This window comes from Trachemys scripta, chromosome 5 (genome assembly GCF_013100865.1).
Source record: "Trachemys scripta elegans isolate TJP31775 chromosome 5, CAS_Tse_1.0, whole genome shotgun sequence".
Classification (NCBI taxonomy): domain Eukaryota; kingdom Metazoa; phylum Chordata; order Testudines; family Emydidae; genus Trachemys; species Trachemys scripta.
Window position 1 is genome coordinate 95,587,665 of NC_048302.1, and position 23,089 is coordinate 95,610,753.

The window sequence follows — 23,089 nt, forward strand, 5'->3', positions numbered from 1 at the left end:
GCGAAGCTCTTTGAGTCTCCTTTCATAAGACAGGTTTTCCATTCCTCAGATCATCCTAGTAGCCCTTCTCTGTACCTGTTCCAGTTTGAATTCATCCGTCTTAACATGGGGGGCCAGAACTGCACACAGTATTCCCGATGAGGTCCCACCAGTGCCTAACACTTCCTTATCTCTACTGGAAATACTTGTCTGGTGCATCCCAAAACTGCATTAGCTTTTTTCATGGCCATATCACATTGGCGGCTCATAGTCATCCTGTGATCAACCAATACTCCGAAGTCCTTCTCCTCCTCTGTTACTTCCAACTGATGCGTCCCCAGCTTATAATAAAAATTCTTGTTATTAATCTCTAAATGCATGACCTTGCACTTTTCACTATTAAATTTCATCCTATTTACTACTATTACTCCAGTTTCTGGTCATCTGAGTATAGCTAGCTAACCAAGTGTGTCTCTTTTTCATCTTTTTAGATTCTTACTTCCTTTCTCTGCAGAACTCTGCTTTTTAATGAGCTGTTCATGTCTAATTTTTTCCTGTGTTTCTTCTCCTACTCTTTCCACAAAGAACGTCTGACAGTTCTTCTCTTGCTTTTTTCCTTTTACAATAGTTGGGTTTGCTGCTGCTGTTGCTCATTGTATATTTCCCAGTCACGTTCATCCCACCATGCTCCCACCAATAGATCATGGTTACAGGGCATCTTTGACTTCTCTCTGAGGGTATGATGACACAGTAATCGAACACCTGCAGCTGGCCTGAGTCAGCTGACCTGGGCCAGCCATGGGAGTTTAATTGCTGTGTAGACATACCCTGAGTGCAACTCCTCCAAGACTTAGTCCTTGAGCCTTTCCCCCTCTGGGGTGATATCCCATGATTCTCCCACTCTTAGACTGGGCCCAGGGCTACAGCACTTTGTGTACCAATGGTGGTTACTCAGCAGGCCTGGTACCTGCAATCTTCCTTTAAAAACTTGTTGTCAGTGGTTAATGCAGAGGCTCTCAACCTTTCCAGACTACTGTACCCTTTCAGGAGTCTGATTTGTCTTGCATACTCACAAGTTTCACCTCACTAAATGCTTACAAAATCAGACATAAACATACAAAAGTGTCACAGCACACTATTACTAAAAAATTGCTTACTTTCTCACTTTTACCATATAATTATAAAATAAATCAATTGGAATATAAATATTGTACTTAGATTTCAGTGTATTGTATATAGAGCAGTATAAACAACTCATTGTCTGTGTATGAAATTTTAGTTTGTACTAGAGTGACCAGATGTCCCGATTTTATTGGGACAGTCCTGATATTTGGGGCTTTTTTCTTATATAGATGCCTATTACCTCCCACCCCCATCCTGATTTTTCACACTTGCTATCTGGTCACCCTAATTTGTACTGACTTCGCTAGTGCTTTTTATGTAGCCTGTTGTAAAACTAGGCAAATATCTAGATGAGTTGATGTACCTCCTGGAGGACCTGTGCATACCCCCAGGGGTACACATACCGCTGGTTGAGAACCACTGTACTAAGGTATTGTGTAACTTTACTAGTAGAAACATAGCAAAGCATAAAAGAAAATAAAGGATTTTAAAACAACAGAAGGCCTATACAGGTGTCTGTCTTACCTAGAGGCTTGCCATCCGTTGCAGAAATCCCAGGCAGGTACTTTGCCAGACCCCTGGCCTCTTGGGTCTGTGCCTGGGTGAACCACTTCTCATTGACTCCCAACAACCACTCCCCTCGTCCCTGGAATGTCACTTTTATCCAGGGGTGAAAGTAATATAAAAGATTTACCGTTATGGGGGCCCCTGGAAGGGGGAGGGGCTGGGGGTCAGCCTCCCCCAGCCAGCCCTTCCACGTTGCCCAGCCCGCACCACCTGGGGTTCCATCTGGGCATGGCCCCTTATAAATTGCCAGCCCCGGAGCAGCTGCCCCTTTTAACCCCCCCTTCCCCCCATCAGCAGCCCTGGGGCCGGGGGTGGGGGGGAAGGGGCAGTGATGTTAAAGTGCTGCCAGTGGCTGTGTACGGGCTGATACTGGCGGCCACTTCTTAACGGTACGCTGTACCAGCCCACTTTCACCTCTGCTTTTAAACCCCCGCTACTGCCCCCCCGCAACCCTTTGTCTTAGGTTTCCAGGCTTTTGGTTCTCCCGTGTTTACAAATTGGGATCCTACCCTCTTGAAAAACTGGTCAGCTGAGCTGTATAGAGGGGTAGGAAGTGAGAACAAATGGATCTAGTATTGTCCCTCAAGTATAGATATGGACGTGAGAGGCTGGGCAGCTGAATGAATATTAATGATAGTACCCAGGCCCTATAATAGGCCACGCTACAATGTAGCTGGATGGAAAGCTTTCCATCATTGACCCTTCAGCTCGTCATTGTTATTATCTACCACCAACCTTTGGGCATTGGAGGTCTAGACCTATGGACTCATTTTGCATGCCAGGGACAGAGCTGGTCCTTTGTCTCTTACCACCAGGTCCCCAAGGAAGGGTGCAAATATATGACGACATGCACGGAATGACACCAAAGAGATCCCCAGTACAGTATTACTGCTATTTATTTATGTGGTTTGGTGCTTTCTTGTCTTTACTGACTGTGTTAATAAAAGTGGCCAAGGGTTTGCTTTGCCCTCAGTGTTCGTGTCTATGCCCTACACCCTGGAGTTCCCTACAAGATACCGAACATGTTAGTTTTAATTCTGTTATGTCTGATTCTGGGACTAGAATCCTATTACATGCAACTCATTCAATTAGCATCAATTGGCAACCAATATAATTATTAACCATTAAAGAATCCAGCTGCAATAATATCCATAGATTATTACAGAGCAGCTCCAAATCCATCACAAGCTTTTCTTAAAATTTTTGAGAAATGACTCCTTCTCTGATTGTATGCAGTGTAGTTGTAGCCGGTTCGGTCCCAGGATATTAGCGAGATGAGGTGGGTGAAGTAATATCTTTTGTTCGACCAACTTCTGTTGGTGAGTGAGAAAAGCTTGTTGGTTCAATAAAAGACATTACCTCATCCACCTTGTCTCTCTTCTTTGCTTCAGGTTTAAAGGCTCGAACCTGCACCTGTTGAAGTCAATAGCAAAGTTTCCATTGACTTCAAAGGCACGGATCAGGCTCTGTAATGCTCATCCCTGCAAATTCCACTTCTGACCACTCTGCCCTGGAGCTTGAACAAATCTTTCTCTTGTGTGCCGTTCAACACACATGTGACTTGTTCACAGAGATTCTGCAAGGGAGATGAGCGGGTTGTCATGACAACCAGTTGCATGCTGTGAGGAAGGACTGCTGCAAATGACCAGCTTCTGGCTGTTCATCGCGCCTTGTTGAGTAATGTTACCAAAATTAGACAAGTTTGTCTGATTTGTAACTACTTGTCCTAGTGACTTGCATTTTTGCTGTATTTATTTCTGAGAGCATTCATGCTTCTTGCTGTGATGCTTGGGAGAGACTACGTGCTGACCATCGTAATTGTGAATTATGAGGGTAGGTGGTACTGTTGATTATACTGTAGCACATGCAAAGTGATGAGAAAATGGTCTGAAATTATGCAGATTTTGAATTTGTGTGTTTGATCACCAGAACAGCAAGCATAGCAATTTAAAACGTCATATCTGAATCCAGGTCTGTAATGGTGCTGTTTTGTTTTTTAATTGTTTCTTAATTTGTCTGTTGCTTCACCTCAATTATCCCACATCTCTTTTCCCTCTGAAGTCTTCTTTGAACTGCAGTGTGTGTAATGGGCAGAGATATGTGTCTGTTGAGGGCCAACTGCTGGCCCCACTGAAGTCAATGGGAATCTGCCGTTGACTTCAGGATATAGATTGGGCTCTTGAAGCAGATTTGCTTTTTTGTGAATGCATTTTATCAAAGGTTCAGGCAGGGGGAAGGAAAGTCTCTTTAATCCAGGATTAAAAACTTTATGAAGAATTTTTTTTCACAATTGTTATTTTTAGTTTTTTTCCCCAAAACTGTTTTATTCCTTGTGACTCATCATTTCTCCTCCTCCCTTCTGTTTTTTTCTACTTCCACTTGTGTGTCCAGCAGGGGGAATAAATAATATCCGAAATTCATTGTATGCGACTTCATTCTTTGTTTAATTCCAGCTGAGATCAGTTTTTAAATTGTTGTTTTCCTAGGCTGTCAAAACTTCGGGACAGATCCTGCCCTTAGGTCCCAATGCAGTCCTGCTCTTTGCTATCTCTGACAAGGGAAGATTTGCAGAATCTGGTTTTATTTTGCTAACAAAACATTTTTCCAATTGAATTCCTTCATTTATAGTATGTATCCACCATCTGCTGGAATGTGAACAGCTGTGTTATGAAATAACAGCACTGGGCCTCCAACAATAACATCTTTGAATTGTCCTCAGGCTCTGATATTGGATTTACTGTGGAGAGAAATGGATGGCAGAAGAGAATGGAAGGAGATGACTTAGAGAATATCTATAGGCCAGAATGCTTTACTGATTTGCCCTGAAAGCTATTAACACATCACAATGGGACCAAAGCAGACATGCCAAACCCATGAAAAAAATGCAGAAATTGGGCTTGTTTTTGGCTTAATTGGCTTGTGAGTTGCTTGCTGGCTAGTTGTTGGATTGTAGGTTGTTGCTTGTTGCTTCTATTTTTTTTTTTATCGGCTCCCAGCAAGCAGGGGCAAAAGGGGAGCAAGCAGGGGCTGGGGAGGAGAGAGTAAGAGGTGCACAGCAGGTCCACCACAATCCCAGGCTGCACGCCGGTGGGGGATCTAGTCACATGGAGTGTTGGGGTTCTTAGGGATTGGCTTGTTTAGACCTTGTTTTGAAATGGGATTAGCTTGATTTTTGGCTTATTGTGAAAGTCAGGGTGCTTATTTACTGCTTGAAAGTTGGCAGCTGCGGACCAGAGGTGCTACCAGCCTTTAGGACAAACTCAAAACTGTTTGTCACAGTTGAAAGTTCTTGATTTTGATATACAAGGGAACCCCGCTATAACGCGCCCCGCGATACCGTGAATTCGGTTATAACGCCGGGCGAGTCTGGCCCCAGCGGCTGCAGCGGGTACGGGGTGTTTGGGATCCATGCCCCGTCGGCTGCAGCAGGAGCGACTCTCCCTGCAGACCCGGGGGCCCCTGGGGTTCTCACCTCTGTCCCCGGCAGGGCCGGCCCAGCCCGCCCCGGCGGCTGTGGCAGTCTGGCTGGGAGAGCGGGGCTGCCACGGTCTGGCTGGGGTCGCGGGGCGGGGCTGCGGGGCTGCCGCGTTCCGGCCAGCGTCCGGCCGGCGTCGCGGGGCTGCCGCGGTCCAGCTGGAGATCTGGCCGGCGTTGCGGGGCTGCCGCGCTCTGGCCGGAGGTCCGGCCGTGGTCGCGGGCCTGCGGGGCTGTCGCGCGCTGGCTGGAGGTCCAGCCGGCGTCGTGGGGCTGCAGGCCTGCCGCACTCCGGCCAGCGCTCTGGCCAGGGGAGCGGGGCCCCCAAAGACGACCGCCGCCTGGGCGAATCGGTCTAAAGCTGGCCCTGCTGGACGCCTCCCTTCTTTCTCTCCCCCCCGCTCCCTCCTGATAGCTGGGGCGCACACTCTGCTGCAAACTGAACACAAGTACAGTGGAACCCCGCTATAACGCGACCCCGCATTTACCGCGATTGAATATTTTGGACCCCAATGATCGCGTTATAGCGGGGTTACACTGTACTTGACGCTAATCAAAGTCAGGCTCAAGTCCTGAATTTCAAATCTATCCCCTTTATTCAAAGTATCCATCCAGTAGAAGGACAATTATTCTGGTTTGAGGCTGATAGAAGCATATATTTAAGGAAGGAGAGAATTGAGGTCTGTCAGGTCCATATCTTTGTATAGTAAGTACATTTTGCTATTCAGAAACTTATTTTCTATACCAGTATCTATATCTCTATATATTTTTGCTTACAAGTATCTGTTTGTTTCTACAGCCATTTGGTCTCACTGCATTATATTTTCAAACTATTCCTTATTGCAGTAACAGTCTGTGAAAGACGTCCTTCCTAAGACTAAAGGCCAGATTCTCAGCTGATGTAAATTGGAGTAGCTCCACTCACTGCAGTGGAGCTGTGTCAGTTTACACCAGCTGAGGATCTGATGCTAAGCTTTTTTCCGTGCACTTTTCAATTGTGAGTGTGATGTCCCTTTCTTGGAAGTAAAAAGGGTCTATTTTTTAAATAAATCCTTGCATGGCTCTTTTAGGTATTTGAATCTGATTATACAATATAATCTTTTTATCTTTTCTCATGAAATGTAGCTATTTTATCATGTATTAACCTTGTTGCCCTTTTCTGAAAAGTGGGATCCTTCTTGTTTTTAAGTACTCAGTGATTCAGATGCAACCATACCATGACCTGCTATTAGCATACCTTTTAATTTTGAAATCTACTTCCTTATTTATGACCCAGCACTTCTTTGGCTCTGTGCAGTGGTCCTGTACTGTAACACAGTATATTATTCACCAATTTCCTGCCTGCTTTTCTAGGTCTTTTCTAACCATTTAATAAACATTTCCCTTTTGTGTAAATCTCTACCTTGCTATTCCTGACACTGAGAACAATTTTTCATCCTCTTGCTTTACCCGATCCAGATCCTCCTTGAGTCTCTAACTGCAGATTGTACCATTATGTAATTACCTCCATGTAATGGTGCCAAGCCGTTGAGCTCTATAAGGATTTTATGTACATGGAATAGGTTTAACTCTCTGACCCTATCTCATGGACCAGTTTAAAACCCTGGTTCAGTTTGCACACACACACTTACACTTACTTGCTCTCGCTTTAGGTCCCTAAAGACTTTTCTGAAACTGAGGTAAGTCATAGCTTTTGCTTTGTCCATTCTTTGTTACAGATTTCTTTGAAGAAATGTCAGGTTCATCACAATCCATTTAAATTACCCTTTCTCTCTTTTGTTACATGTCTTTTCATCCCTAATAATTTTTCTTAGACTAGAAACTAGCACTATCAATCTATAATTACCAGTCTTGTGGTATCCTTCTTGTGCTAAGTAACGCATACTAATGCTAGTAGTAATATTAGTTCCTTAAAGAATGTAGAGCTGAATCAAATCCTGTCCAGGTGTTTTGTTGAGTTTGTTGCCAATGTGGCAAGATGCATTTCTGGCCTATATCTAGAAAATACCCTGAATCAACTAATGTGGCACAACTAGCATTTTAGCCACCTATTTTTTAATATCTGCTCCTGACATAAATATGCCCATAAAGGGGGAAGTTTGGATCTCATTTACACAGGTGTAATCCAGACTTTCTCTCCTAAGGTCAGTGGAGCTAGTCTGGACAACAGTAGTGTAAATGAAATCAGGATTTGGTCCAAAGTACATTAATTACCTCTGCTAATACTTCTCCATCCTCTTTTGTTATAATATCTGTATCTTTCTTAATTGGACCTATACGACTCTTTTTTCCTATTATAAACAGTGCTAATAAAATATTGTTCTTTCAAGCATTATATATGTTCTCTTTTGACTTTTTTCATTTATCATAACCCATTTTGTGCTGTAATCCTGCACTTCTCTTTTTTCCCCCAATAAGCGTTCTGTACGTTTCTCCCCTCCACCCCCCAATTATAACGAATCCTTTCCTTTTACTTGTGCATTCATTTCTAAAAGGCTTGTTTTATGTCTTAACTGATACTAAACTTACAGCTAGTCTACCTTGCCTACACTGGAAAGCATGAACCAATTAAAAGCTTCTGTCATTTGTCATAGTTAGTTTTTTAATTATGCAATTCCACAAGGCATACCGAGCTCTACCTGAGAATGGTGCAAGCCATGGTCAGGTACTAGTAAACTACAGTGTGGTGAGGTACAAAAACTGTGATCTTTGCATGCCACTGGTATGACTCCCACTTTGATCAGTGACCTTGTATGACAGCCTGGTGACAATTGCCATGGAACGAAAGGCATGTTCATGATGCTGCAAAACAATGGAGAAGTAAATTGGCTCCACTTCCTGCTCTTTTCAGTTTGCCTAGCACGAGAGATCCTGTTATAATTTTGTTCTCTGCCTTGTTGGGGCTAAAGAATGATTCATATTATGGCAGCAATTGGATTGTTGTCCCTTCTCTCTGAAACAGCAATAAAAAGCAAGCAACAAAAATATTGGTTTTTACAAAGGTGATCACCAAATGCATATGCTGTTTACATTACCATCCAGTTGCACTTAGTTTGTTTCCATTTCGTCCTAAGACATCAGCATTACAGTATTCACCCAGTACTGGATACTAAAATAAATGTACCTTGAAATAAAAATTTATTCCCAAATTTGCTAATCATTTTGCCAAACTCAGCATCTAAATTATAGCCTACAGTATTGAATGGAGTTTATTGCTGCTATTCATCAGCTCTGTGGTAGAGCCTGGCAGCTGTAGGAGAGAGTTCTAAAACAGCAATACATTATTTTATGCAGGCTTGACTATACTTGGCACTTTGAAAATACAAATTGCCTTGTTCGAGGGTCCCTTCCAGCCTAACGTCCCAACAACTATACAAATATATTTTCTAAATGTTTATCCTCTTGCAACAGTTTATTTGGTATAGGTAATTTCAGAACAGTGATGCTACATCTTTTCTGAATTAAGGCAGTATTAGTTCTTCCATTATAAACTCCCCTTTTCAGCCATTCATATAAAAATGCAGACATAAACATTTATTTCTGGGTGAAACTTGATAGAGAGGGTTTCAGAAGAGGAGGTCTTAAGCTTGGCCTATGTGGGACAATTGGCTGGCATCGCTGTTGTGGAATAAGCTATTCCAGAATAGCTCCTCATGTAGACACACACTATTCTAGAGTAAAAATTATTTTATTTCAGAATAATTATAGTTATTCCAGAATAACTATGCCGGTCAAATTCCTTAGACCAGGCCTTAATTGGCAGTCTTTGGGCAAAATGCCCATTGAAAAGTATCGGGTCCCTATTACTGTGACGTGTCCTTTCAAATGAATCAGATCAGCTGTGAGTCTTTAACAATATTGATACTGAAATTGTCAGCACCGGATTTCAGGGTTTATAATTCATTGAAATGAATTGACATTTCATGCTTTTCTGAGGGTGAAATCCTGGTAGAGAGTTCTCAGACAAAGTAACCAGGCTGTATGCTCAGAGCAAGTAAGCAGAACAAAATTGGCGGCACCAGTGGATGATGGCTGGTGGGCAAACGTTGTTCAGCTGATAATATGGAATATGGAGGAGTAGTAGATGCCCACTGGCTGTCTCTGCTCTTGCCTTCCCATGTCCCTCTTCCAGCTGCGATGGAGCTCATCTCCAAAGTTCTTGAGGGCTGTGTAGTCTCCTTGTACAGCCTTCACCAACACATGAAAATGAGGTGTTTCTTACTGCATTCCAGTCCTTGTGAACCTGCAGGGTTTTGGGGCCTGGATTTCAAATGTACAGCTATAGTTTCATTTTGTTTCTCTGCAGCCAGCACTAGTTCTCATTCAAAAGGACATCTTTATAGTGAGAAAGGCTAAAATCTTCCTTGCCAAAGGAATGCTGGAGTTGTACAGAAAACACACAAACACCAAGCCCCTTTGAAAGACCCTAGCAAGGAATTTTTATAGCATTTATTTATAGTGGCTGTGCTTATTGCTTAATCTAATCCAGAATGGATCTTTTTTTTTCTTGCCCTGTGGTTATTATCCTTATCCATTTCATATGGAAGACTTTAGGGAAGAAGTCTCTTTAAGAATATATTCTTGCAGTAGATCATGACTCATTCTGACATACTGCATGGTAAATAAACCTACCCAAATGCATAGAAATATGTGTTTACTTTTGGTTGGTTGGTTTGGAAGAAATCACTCAATATAAGCATAAAGTAACATTTTGTATTTGCACAGTGTGATAATTTTGATCTCAAACTACAACAGAAATAATCTCAAACGATCATAGAATCATAGAGGATTAGGATTGGAAGAGACCTCAGGAGGTCATCTAGTCCAACCCTCTTCTCAAAGCAAGACCAACCCCAAGACCAACTAAATCATCCCAGCCAGGGCTTTGTCAAGCCGGGCCTTAAAAACCTTTAAGGATGGAGATTCCACCGCCTCCCTAGGTGTAACCCATTCCAGTGCTTCACCACCCTCCTAGTGAAATCGTTTTTCCTAATATCCAATCTAGACCTCCCTCACTGCAATTTGAGACCATTTCTCCTTGTTCTGTCATCTGCCATCACTGAGAACAGCCGAGCTCCATCCTCTTTGGAATCCCCCTTCAGGTAGTTGAAGGCTGCTATCAAATCCCCCCTCACTCTTCTCTTCTGCAGACTAAATAAGCTCAGTTCCCTCCGCCTCTCCTCATAAGGCATGTGCCGTAGCCCCCTAATCATTTTAATTGCCCTCCGCTGGACTCTCTCCAGTTTGTCCACATCCTTTCTGTAATGGGGTCCCAAAACTGGATGCAGTACTCCAGATGTGGCCTCACCAGTGCCGAATAGAGGGGAATAATCACTTCCCTCTATCTGCTGGCAGCTCTCCTATTAATACAGCCCAATATGCCGTTAGCCTTCTTAGCAACAAAGGCACACTCTTGACTCATAGCCAGCTTCTCATCCACTGTAATCCCCAGGTCCTTTTCTGCAGAACTGCCGCTTAGCCAGTCGGTCCCCAGCCTGTAGCAGTGCATGGGATTCTTCCTTCCTAAGTGCAGGACTCTGATGCACGTTATCAGTATAATACATTAAAAAATGATTTTATCCATACTTATGTTCTGCTTCATTTAATTATTGTATATTGTGTAGAACAAGCAGGGGCATTTGATGATGGTCTATTTCCACAAGCAACTTTAGGCTACTTTTTCTAAGATGACCTATATGAACAATAGTTAACACTAACCTCATACTTCTGAAGATCAGTGAACTTGTAGTCTATTGAGTCCAAAAACTTTAAATAAAATATTTCCTATTATTATAAAATTGACTGAAGTTAGTTATTCATTATGTGCAAATTCAGAAAAAAACACCCCATCCTCAACCACAGCCTGAGAGTAAACAAAAGAACTGTGGATCCTTTCCTACTAGGGCAGAATGACCTCACCTTCTCACAGAAGTTGTTTAGCACTTCACAAGGACTCTTTGTTCTGAGTCCCATCTAACAGAGCACTTTGTCCTTCAATTCTGTCAGGTGAGAGATTAACATCTCCATCTCTCTGCTTTGGTAGCCATTCCACCCAGCTCAGGGGATGGGTTAGAGAGACCATAGGCTTGCACTTAGAAGAAGGAAGGGGAAGAATGAGAGTGCCTGCTTCTGTAAAAGGGATAATAATGTCTGCCTGTCATGGGAGTTTTGAGGATTAATTGGTAATGTTCATAAAATGCTTTGAAAAACACATGGACCTGATCCAACACCCACTGATATCAATTCAAAGATTCCCATTTTGACTTCAAAGGGGAATGAGCCCTAAATAAGTGTGAAGTATCCCAACCCCCTACTCTTTACAACTGAACTATGCCAAAGTATTCATTAAATTTAAGCTTTTAATTTTTTCTCTTTATGACAATGCAAGTTGGTTGTCTTTTCATGCTAGTATGCACTGAAAGGTCCAATGTTTTCTTTATAGCCTCTGATGCAACTTTGCTACTTTAGGATTTTATAAATTAGCTATTTCAATTTACTCTTCTATATCTGGTTCTGAAGAATAGCAGCACTGCCACCAATACCTCAGAGTGTTGGTTTGGATTTTTCAAACTCTGTGTCACTGTAGCACGCAGCTATTTTTGGTGAGCATGACATGGTCAGCTTTTGAAAATATTTGTGCAATGTTTCTTGTTTTTATTGATCTAACTATCCCCTTCTCAATAATAAGTTGCTTGGGTTAAGCGAAGAGGGAGTGTGCGAAGTAAAGAGACCAGAACAGAAAGATAGGAAGAAGCTAAATTGTGGAAGGCCTTGGAGAATGAAATGAGATACTTGAATGTGATACAGGATAGAACATAGAATTAGTAAACAAATATTTGGAATATTTAAGATATTCCTGACCTTACTACACAAATGTTAAGGACTCTCAGATATTGGACCTAAGTTGTGTTTCACTTATAACAGAGGTGACTCAAAACTAAATATTAATGGGAGTCTTGTAGTTGGAGGTCTGTGAGCTCTTCAGCTCAGAATTTGCTCATCTTACTGCAGGAATAATAAACTAATGATTCGGGAACAGTATGCGGCTCCACTGGAAAAACACTGTAGCTCTTTTCAGTCACCTGGAACACTGTGTTCAGTTCAAGTCACCCTTGAGGGGGAAGGAGGGGAGCTGTCAGCAAGTATGTCTGTAACAATACAGACCCCCCCAAAAAAAGATTCCGGTGATTTCTTTTTTGATGAATAGATTCCTTACTAGGCATATTAATACAGAACTTTGTGTAATTCATTTAAATTACAATACAGAACTGTATTTCCTGCACCTATGAGAAGCAGTACTAAGGCTTGGGGGAGTCAGGGATAACAGAGGAGCTCAGGCAGAGGGAAGGAGCCTAGGAGTGAGCCTGGACGGAGTTGGGTGTGAGTGGGAGGTTTTCCTTTGGGGGGGAGGGATATGATTGTTAGGGTGTTGGGAAGCCTCTCCCATGCAGACCCTGGCTGACCCCAAGCCTCTCCCATTCAGTCAGGCAGGACTGCCCCTGTCCCCGCATTCCTCATCCCCAGAGGTCTCTGCAGCCCCTCTCCCCCGTCCCCAGGCTCAATGCTGTCACCCCACTAGATCCTGAGCCCATGTTCCAGTCTGTCCCCCTCACTAACTATTCTGAACCCCAGTCTCTGACCCCCTCCCCCCCAGCAGCTCTGTTTGTCCCACTCTGTCCTAACCTGGCTCCGCGGGCAGGGTTCTGTGATGAACTCTACTCCTGGGGGAATTCTGCAGCCATGGGCATAGACTTTTGTATTTTCCCACATAAAAAACATTTTGCTTAAGAAGTGCTACAGTTCTGCCTTTTGCCCACCGGAGGCCGCCAACCAGCTGTTCTAGCGCCACAGCAGCCTCTGGTGGGCAAAAGGCGGAACTGGAGCACTTCTTAGGCAAAATGTTTTTTATGCAGTAAAATACAAAATTATGCGAGACAGATGAATTCTGCACATCTGCAGATGTGCAGAATTCCCCCAGGAGTAGACTAAGAAATGATGACTAAGAGTTTTACAAAATAATGAATGGTAGAGAAAGTGAATTGAGTGTGCCTATGTATCTTTTTTCATAATGCAAGAACAGTTAAATTAATAGGCAACACATTTAAAATATTTTTTAGATGGTGTAGCTTGTTGCCACAAGATATGATGGAGGCCAAGAGTTTATGATTAAAGAAGCATAGACATATATATATATATATATATATATATATATACTGAAAACCTCCACAGTTACATAGCTAGCATAAGAATTTTTCGTTAATATAAATATTGCAAAGCTTCATGCTTCAGGGCATAAGCCAGCCAGGGGTTAGGAAGAAATTTACCTTATGGGGAAGTGGACCACTATTTTGGGGGTAGGGGGGAGGAGGAGGAGGGAGTGGAGGGGGTTGGTACCTTCCTTTGAAGCCTCAGGTACTAACTAATGCCACAGTCAAGTTACTGGATCACTAGTCAGGTCTGCTATGACAATTTATTTGTTCCTGAATTCCCCATTATCTATAGCTCCAAACACTAAGAGGAAACTATTTATTGTCCCAATTTGGTCCCCTCTGGGATGGAACACAACAGTTGTTTAAAAGTACACAATAGCAATGTTCAGGAGCTTAATACAGAAAGTTAAGAATACCATGTCCATCTATAACTGCAAGAAAACATGTAAGTAGAAAATAATTGCCCTTGCTGGAACATGGTCATGTTACTAGAGTTAATGTTTCCACTCTATGAAATTCACTATGGGATCTTTATTGACGGCAGTTGGTCAATAAAGATCTCCCTAACAACATAAAATCTGAAGATATCTTTGGTCTGTAGGACAAAATCTTGGCCTCAATGAAGTCAATGGGAGTTTTACCATTAATTTCAATGGGACTGAGATTTCACCTATGGATTTTTCTTTTACCACTGTGTAAGATCAACAGTTCAAAACTATTTGTACTTTTGAGACAACCAGTTTTCAATATGGAATGGTGTATGGTTTTCCCACTGTTCACCATTTTAAATAATTAATTTTTTTAGTTTCATATTGATGAAAGCATGTGTGTAATTATTTTTTGTAAGATGATTTTCACTGTCAAAAGGAATGCTCCCTTTGTGAGTATTGAGGGTGATCAGGGAGTTCTGAGGAAGGGGACAGGCAGGGAACAACATCACATTGCCAAGTTATTTAATTACATATTCTATCAGGTTTCAGAGTAGCAGCCGTGTTAGTCCGTATCCGCAAAAAGAAGAACAGGAGTACTTGTGGCACCTTAGAGACTAACAAATTTATTAGAGCATAAGCTTTCGTGGACTACAGCCCACTTCTTCGGATGCATTTGTTAGTCTCTAAGGTGCCACAAGTACTCCTGTTCTTCTTTTTGCATATTCTCTGTTAATGTACCTGCAGTTATATCCTCGGTATGGTTGGATTTTAAAGGGGGTAGTTTGAATGATGATCTCAAGTAAGTGCTGTATTAATGCATCTCTATGTAAGCTGTCCATCTTGTTGTCCTCCTCTTTGTAGGTTAATTCATACCATGTTGACCATTTCATCTTTAACTCAATGCTTAATACTGTATAATTTACTTCTGTGACGTTTATTTCTATAAAGAGCAAGAGCAGTACTAATCCTACATCACATGAGTCAAGACCAGAACTGGAATTCTAAAAAGCATTTAATGTGTTGAATAATACAGGTTTATTTTTCCTTTCTCAGCAGATATATGGAGCGATCACTCATTTCAGACCGACCCCGACTTGCCACCTGGCTGGAAAAAAATCAATGACATTGCTGGGACCTATTATTGGCACATACCAACAGGAACAACCCAGTGGGAACGTCCTGTCTCCATACCAACGGATCTTCAGAGCTCAAGGAAAGGATCACTTAATTCTATTACCCCATCTCCTACCCCAGAAACTGAGGTAAAATGTAGTGACCTCTTACTACTGAGTATTGAAAAGAAATTAGGATCTCTTTCAACCAGTTGCTTGCACATAAAACAGTTAGTAACACAAGCTTTAGAATCCACTACACGTTAGCATCTCTAAATTTAGCTGTTTGTTGACAATAAATCATAAATATTTTTTGTTTTTAATGCCTTTGTCTCATGAAACATCTTAAAGATTTGGATGTGTAGTATGAAAGGAGACATCATATCTAGTACAAAAATAGACAGCCTGTATGTGTGATTAATGTGAAATGATTAAGATTCCCTAGGGTACTGAAGCAATACTTCATTACACAGGTGCAGGCTACATAAAATATTTACACATTAACAGTCTCTTGGCTAGACTCTTTGTAATTACATCTTCTCTTAGTGGTTCAGTTGCTAGGAGTGTCACAAACACATTGGAAGTTACAGTTCAGTCGGTAATTACTGAATGTATAGCTTATATTAAATATACAAAGCATTCTAAAGTGAAAGCATTTTAGAATCATACCAGAAAAATTATCTGAGCACAAACATCATTCTTTTGTGCAGAATTTTTAAACTAGAAACAGGGTGCCCTCTGTCTTCAAGCATTGTGAAAAAGAAGAAAACTTGCTAAATATTTTTAAATGGTAATAACCCACTAAAATACCCATTTCTGGGACAATCCTGTGGGATAACTTATTGATGTCTGTACATGAAAATATAAAATATACCAAATGAAACAGTAAACTAGAAAAAATGCAGTTCATTTATAATTTTTGAAATATATATATATGCTCGGCTTACCTTGACCAGGCAAACACTTAAATATGTGTAACATCACTTGCATGATTTGAGTGGGACTACTCACATGAGTGAAGTTATGCTTAGTGTGTGAACTATTTCAGTTGTGGTTCACATCGGTCAAGACTTCTCTGGAATTCACTATATGCCGGACGTGTTGACTATTAAATGGACAAAGTGAAATGATATGAAGGATGAAGAGTGATCTGTTACCTCTAAGATAATTCTGAAATTCAGAGGAATTACAGGGGTGCTGAATTTAAAGTGCTACCCATGTTTCCAGTGTAAATTTCTGTATTTTAAAGTTTATAACTCAGTCATAAATGATTTGTCTCCTTCTAAAACTTTGTGGACAAGGTTTTGACTTATAACTATGAATTTGTGTATTCAGTGTTTTTTTCTTTCACTGATGGTAAAGTAACTTTTAATTGTAGGACTGACATTTTTCATTTTAATATGACAGACAAGTATCTTAGGGCTTGTCTACACAGTGGGGTGATGCATTTTATGAGTATGTGATTTCTAAAACACACTAAAGAGTTGTGCATTAATTGATCTGGATAGACCCTGCTGGTGCACTTTAAAGTAATGCTGTTTGAAACAGTACTATGTTAAAGTACACTAGGGAATCTTTGGTGTGCACCAGGAAGTTCTACATGGACCAATTAATCTGCAACACATTAGTGCACTTTAGAAATTACTCTCTGTAGACAGTATTACCCTACTGTGTAGACAAGCTATTAAAACATTTGGGAATTACTTTTAATATTAAACTTTAACATTACAGACAATGGTTTGCCATGATAAAGGAGAATAGTTTTTTTTCTGATCTTCACATTAAAGTAGCATGTGAAATCTGTGAATTAAGAAAACAAAGGTTTTGATCCAATATATTAAAAATCCTGAAAAAGCTGTTATGAATGGTCATGCCAAGACCAAATATCCAGTGCATAGGAGAGGGCCATGTAGATTTTGATACAATGTGGGCACTAATCCTGTAAGGTATCCGCCCAGGCAGAGCATTATACCTGTGCAGATCCCTTTGCAAGATCAGGAACATAGAATGTAGTGTAGAAGTCTCTACATAGGAATTTATATAATAATAATTTCAACCAGAAAGTTCTCAGACAATTAATCTATATTTTAACGAGTCTCTAGGTATGTTTCTAGAATAAAATTTTATGTAAAAATATGGTCGATGCCAAATTGCAATAGGAAATTGTCTCCAAGAGTTTCTCCATTTTGTTTTGCAAATTTCTAACACATGATGATTAAGTAATGCTGATTTTTGGATTGGACCAATGCTGAAGCAGCAGTGTAATAGGATACCGCACACGTTTTCAGATAGGAGGACCTTGTCCCTGGACTGGCAAGGTCTGGGAACACTGTAGAGGCAGGTAGCTGAGGCCCTGAGAGGAAAGGGATGGGAAGGGAAGGTTGACTTGTGGCAACTTTGGCTAACTGAAGTGAAATGTCACAGCGATATCAGGAATTTTGAAGTTAAATAAAAGATGGAATTGAGGGAGGACTCCAGTAAGTTTTATTTGGTTCTGGCAAGAGGGATAAGGAAAGAAAAACAATGTTATGATGAACTAATCTTCTTAGCGTATGTGCAACGTGCCTCAGATGGCACGTGACTAGGATTCATCACCGAATCTGGTCCACTGGTTGGATCATTAGCTTCCCCGGGTTGGGCTGGGTACTGATGGGAAGTGCAACGTGAATGCTGATCCATGCCCCCCCAATAGAAACCATAGAATTCAAAGTCTAGTCTGTGTCACCTTCCTTTTTATGTTTTTCTTTGGATTTTCACAAGTCTCAAATTGGCACTTGATATTTTTTCTGTAAGTACCTCAGTACCTCCGGGCAACTCGAGGATAGTGTTGGTCTCAGGAGAATGCCCTTGTTTTTGTTGGGCTGTAGCCCACCCTGAATGCTCCATACGCATTTTTTTGTTAAATGTGTGAATGGTATTCTGTGCTTACAGTGTTTTTATTTAATCAGAGAATTTGTGATATCATTAGTTAAACATTTCACTGAATACATGGATTTTGGTATAGAATAATTTGGTGTGGAAGGCTTATTAGTTCATTCCTCTGCATTGTGGCAAGATTCATATAACTTCTGTAGAAAAAGTTGGTGGATTTACAGGTTTCAGATGAATGAAAGAGAGTGAGCTGGAATAAAGTACCACTATACAGGAGACATTCCAGTTCAGCCCCAATATTATCTTTTTCCATCAGTTCACAAGAGTTTGCTTTATCTTTACCATACTTCCCTGGTTAGAAACCCCCAGCCCTCTTACACTCTACTGGAGATTAGTTTATTTGTGCTGTTCAGCCTTTCAGGTTTCTCAAATAAACAGATATATTTTCTTCCTCAACAACTAATATTCTTACCCTTTTAAAGATCCTTTTTTTTCATTCATTTATTTTTCTTTGTGTCCCTGTCTTTTAACTAAAGCGATATTCTGAAGCATTGCTTCAATCAGTAGAAAATAGCCTTGAGTTGAAAGTGATTCTAATTTGACAGATTTCCTTAAGGAAGGCTTGTAAGGAACAAAGACAAAAGTCAGGTATTGTTTCATAGTATACCTTGATATGGATATTTAATACAAGGAAAATGAGTTAATCCAACACGGAGAAGCAGAGAAACATTGGGTAGAGGGAAAATAACACTATTAATGCAAATAACCAAAAAAACATTGGTCCAAATTGAAAAAAGTGGAAAAAAATTAGTGTGTTCTCAAATTTATTGTGGTTTTTTGTTGGTTGCAAGACATTTTTTCCCTGCTTTTATAGCAGCAGATGCTCCTGTGCCATTTTCATCAGCACAGGAAATGGCTCTGGTGTAATTGTAGGTTAAGAATAATTTGAAAAATCCTGCGACCTGTTAAGAGAAAATGGTAAATAATACTAAATATGTGGGTTTTATATACCTTTTTAAAAAAATATCTTGAAAAGCTGTTTTGGCCATGAACAATTTATAGCGTACTCTCCATTAAGTTATTGAATACATTTATTTGAGAACCTTTATGTTCAGCATATAAAATATCCTCTTCCAAATTTTTGAGATTATTTTTATCTTGTTGCCTTTTTCAGCAGTATCAGCAGAACATGGGGAGATACTTTTTGTATTTAATCTTAGCATTTTTGAAGGTTTAAGGTGAATTCCCTAAATTAATCCTTTTGTACTTGGACCATAGATTTTCAGAAAAGATCTAACTGATGGTCTGAATTTCATTAGTTTCTTTATATTATACTAAAGTTTAGTGCGATGTTCTCCCCTACATGGGAATAGCCAGTGGAGGGCAAAGGAAACCGCAGGGTTTCACTTTCCCTCAGGGGTGGGCTGTATCTTGCCACCACAGCAGGAGCTGGTGGTTTGGTCCCTTTAAAGTATGGAGCTTAAGGAATCCTCAGGAAGCAAAGTTTCTCTCTACTGGGTCTCCCCTGTCCTAGGACCTATGGCTCTTATAGGCTAATAGTTTAAAAGCTAGGAGTTCCCAAGGGAAAGCTGTGCTGATCCTATTAACTACCACTAAATTCCAGGTACAGTTTAACAGGATGACAGCTACCACAGAGGCTGTTCTGTCCAGGAGTTTCTGCAGCATGGCTGTTTCAGGAACATCTCCTAAAGTCAGGGATCCATAGCACAAGTTAATTCAAAATTAGGTTGTGTTAATTTGGAGTAGGTCAGCCTGAACAGACCTTTTTAATATTGGGGAATTTAATGGGAGGAAAGAGATGGTCTAATGTCATCTAAATATCATATTCTCCCTCCACAGCAGTTGAGTACCTCCTATTCAAGTCCATGGGAGTTACTCATATCCTGTGGAGAGAAGGAGAATAGGGACCCTATGATTGGCACTTAAGCTATGTCTATCCTATGAGCTGGGGCTGTGATCCCCCTGCTTGTGTACACATACTCGTGCTAGCTCTCATTGAACGAGCACAAGTATAAATCGCAGTGTAGCCATGGCAGCACAGATAGTGGCAACGGAGATGAGTACGCACTCGCCTGAAACCAGTGAGTACGTACTCGGCACAGCTAAGCCACGCCTGTGGTGCTGCTACCGGTGCTATTGTGGCTACACCACTATTTATACTCATGCTAGCTCCATGTGAGCCAGGAAATCGCACTCCTAACCTGTAGAGCAGACATAATGTTAAATGACTGCCCTCTGGCACTTTTTGCAGAAACCAGTGCATATCTCAGCTTGCTGATACTGATTGTAACAGTGTTAAAAATGTGCATTTGATGGATTATATAGCAATTTCCTTATAGACTTTTGAATGAGGTTAAGGACATTTGTTGTTTATTTAAAAAAAAAACACACACTCAAGGAAGTTGTGTTAGATTGTTCAGAATTGTTTTTGTTGCAAGAAGTCTGCCTGTGCTCCCTACTAGTCACCTTTTCCCGTCCATTGACCTTTTTTCTTCCTGTGATCTCGAAATTATTTGACCCTTATGCTGTACATTGCCTTGTATTTCAGTGTTTCCAGTTCACGCTATATTTAGAGTTAGAATACTCAACAAATGAACCCCCGAGAAATGGAAATTCCATTTTTCTCCGAATTGCTGTTTTGTAGCAGGTCATAGCAGTTATGGCCAACATTCACATTCAGACTCATTTTGCTTGCTTTCAAGATCATACCTAAGGAGTAATCTCATTGTCTGTTTTTAATTCATATTAACTTTTCCTTATTCCAATCATTTGTTTTGGTAAGTAACTGTAGAAACATCTCCTCCTGAACCCCTCACCCTCCGCCCCCCCACCCCATCCAAATGCCATTGTATAGTGGACTAACTAGTTGAAGTTTTGAGGTGATCTGTTCCCTAACCCATCCTGTAAATATCAATGCTAACAACAGTGTCTTGTATTTTTTTTTCTTTTTTTTTTTTTATCAATGTGCTTCTTCCTGTGTGAATAATTATATGTCTAGAAACAGCCATGGAGTGATTTTGCTGTACTGAATGGGGGAAAGATTAATAGTGACATTTGGAAGGCAAGTATGTTGTTAGATTTTAGAATATTTAATACTATTACCCTTGTTTTTGCATGGCCGTGGCTGTAATTTTTTCTTTTCTTTATTTTTTTTTGCTCCACGAATGTCATTCATAATATAGGCCAAAGTAAATGGGGTATTGCTAGGGATATCTAGCACACAAACATGCTGCCATTTTCTGATCTTTGCACTTAGAATGGATTCAGTCTAAATCAACAGGGTAAATATCATGTTGTAAAAATAAGATGCCTGCACTGAATGAAAAGTAATTTGAAAATATATGCATGCCTTTTTTTAACTTTATCCGGAAACACTGTATGCTTCTTGGCAGGGAGGATTTTATTTCCCTTTGAAATTAGAGGTAATTTGCTGTATCACATGCCTAATAATGTATTAATAATGGTATGTTTATCTCTAGGACCTTCATGCAGCCACAGTGAATCCAGACCCCAGTCTAAAAGAATTTGAGGGAGCAACATTACGCTATGCGTCTTTGAAGCTCAGGTATGTTGTTTTAAGAAATCTCCATAGAGTGGCCAGCTTGAATATGTTGTGCTGTGCTATAAACTATATTGACCGTAAACCCTGTTTTATCAATATTTATTCAATGTTGTCTCATTGTTGCCTTGTACTCCCCTGTCTGTCTGTATCCATCTGTTGTCTCTTGTCTTATACTTAGTCCCTGTTCCAAAGAGCTAACAATCTTTTTGTTCTATGATTGTACAGTGCCACAATGGGGTTCTGATCTAGGGCTCCTAGACGCTATGGTATTACAAATAATTAATAATAATATTTTTTCATAACAGAAATGCTCCACAGTCTAATGAAGATGATTCCTGTAGCATCAACAGTGATCCTGAAGCCAAGGTCTGTAAGAAAATATTTAAATAGGATAGCAATTAAGCTTGTAATTGTAAACAATGCATGCTGGTAGCAAGTTGTTTTCTAGGTTTAAACTTAAATACCCCCTCAAGATGTTAGTTGAAATGGTAATATTTTGGCACAATGCACATAGATTTTAAGTATGTGAGTCTCTAAGAGTATGTGTATACTGCAGTGTAAGCCCGGACTCCCTTCCATCTACATGCAAATTTATCAGACTTGGGCTCGGTCCGACGGTCCAAGGACCCTACAGGGGTGGAGGGTTTGAGCCCTGGTCAAGCTGAGACCCAGGGTTTGAGCTCTGTTGCCTTGCAGTGTTGACGCAGCCCCTGCATCTCAGGTCCTAGGAGTCCACCAAAGTATCCCACGATCCCATGGGCCAACTTCCTTTGTCATCTCTACTCCAATCGACTCTAGGGGTTTTTTGTCTTGTATGTGCTTTCACTGTTCGTGCTTGTTCATGCCCCCCCCTTTTTTTTTTCTATGTGGTTCTGTTGTTACTGGTGTTTTGATGTGGTAATGGCACCTAGCCTGCCTGGCAATCGGTTAATGCTGTGCTTTTCTAATACACTTATAAATAAAGCTTTTTATTTAATCAGGAAAGTTGATTGCTATCCCCGCATCATATCATACAATGTCCATGTAAAATAATAAAGGTAAATACATGATCAGGGACAATTAGGCGTTAAAACACTATTCCTCAGTACAGTTGTCTATATGAATCCATACTTCACTCACTTCCTTACATCAGTCCCTACTGTAAATCCCTCCCTCCCCATTTCATAAGTCGTCATGTCATTCATAAATAAACTGCATGGCAATTAACTCCTCACCCCTCCCCAAGCACTGAAATACCCCACAATCAATGAGTCCCATCCCCACCTCCACAAGCTCATTCATAAAAGTGTTATTCGCCCTCTTCCGCTGGGCTATGCAAGTGCATAATGTGAGAGCACAAAGCATCCCTGACTTCTGTTGCGTAGGTGCATCCAGCTCCAGCTGTGGTAACTGCACTTCCTGGCTGAGGGTGCCGATTCAGTGGCCCCTTGCTGACATATGTCCATTCAGGGGGAAATGGCTCACCTCTGGCTTCACAGAGATTGTGAAGAGCACAGCACGCTCCAGTAACGTGGACAGCATTGATGACACTGGCATTCAAACGGGTCTATAAACATCTCCAACAGGCTTTCAATCTGCCAAAAGCACATTCAACATCCATTACACCTGCTGGGAGTGTAATTTTGCCAGGACCTCTGAAATCAGGGTACAGTTTATAAGCCAATGCAAAAAGGAGTATGTGGAGTCCCCCAGAATAACAGTGGGGACAGTAACTCCACTTCTGACAACGTCAGTTGGCGG

General features: G+C 40.9%; 1 protein-coding gene across 11 annotated transcripts in view; it reads left to right on the top strand.

The window, feature by feature from the left end:
- Positions 1-23,089, top strand: part of APBB2 (amyloid beta precursor protein binding family B member 2) — a 343,676-nt gene that overhangs the window by 197,791 nt on the left and 122,796 nt on the right. For 4 of the 11 annotated variants that reach the window (XM_034771095.1, XM_034771094.1, XM_034771089.1 and 1 more), the window contains 4 exons: positions 14,837-15,045; positions 20,786-20,848; positions 21,267-21,352; positions 21,655-21,715. In XM_034771095.1, the coding sequence (XP_034626986.1) occupies positions 14,837-15,045; positions 20,786-20,848; positions 21,267-21,352; positions 21,655-21,715 (419 nt within the window). Of the gene's footprint in view, positions 1-3,301; positions 3,502-14,836; positions 15,046-20,785; positions 20,849-21,266; positions 21,353-21,654; positions 21,716-23,089 lie in introns of those variants that run through there. The other 7 variants (XM_034771090.1, XM_034771093.1, XM_034771096.1 and 4 more) reach the window with 5 other exon arrangements.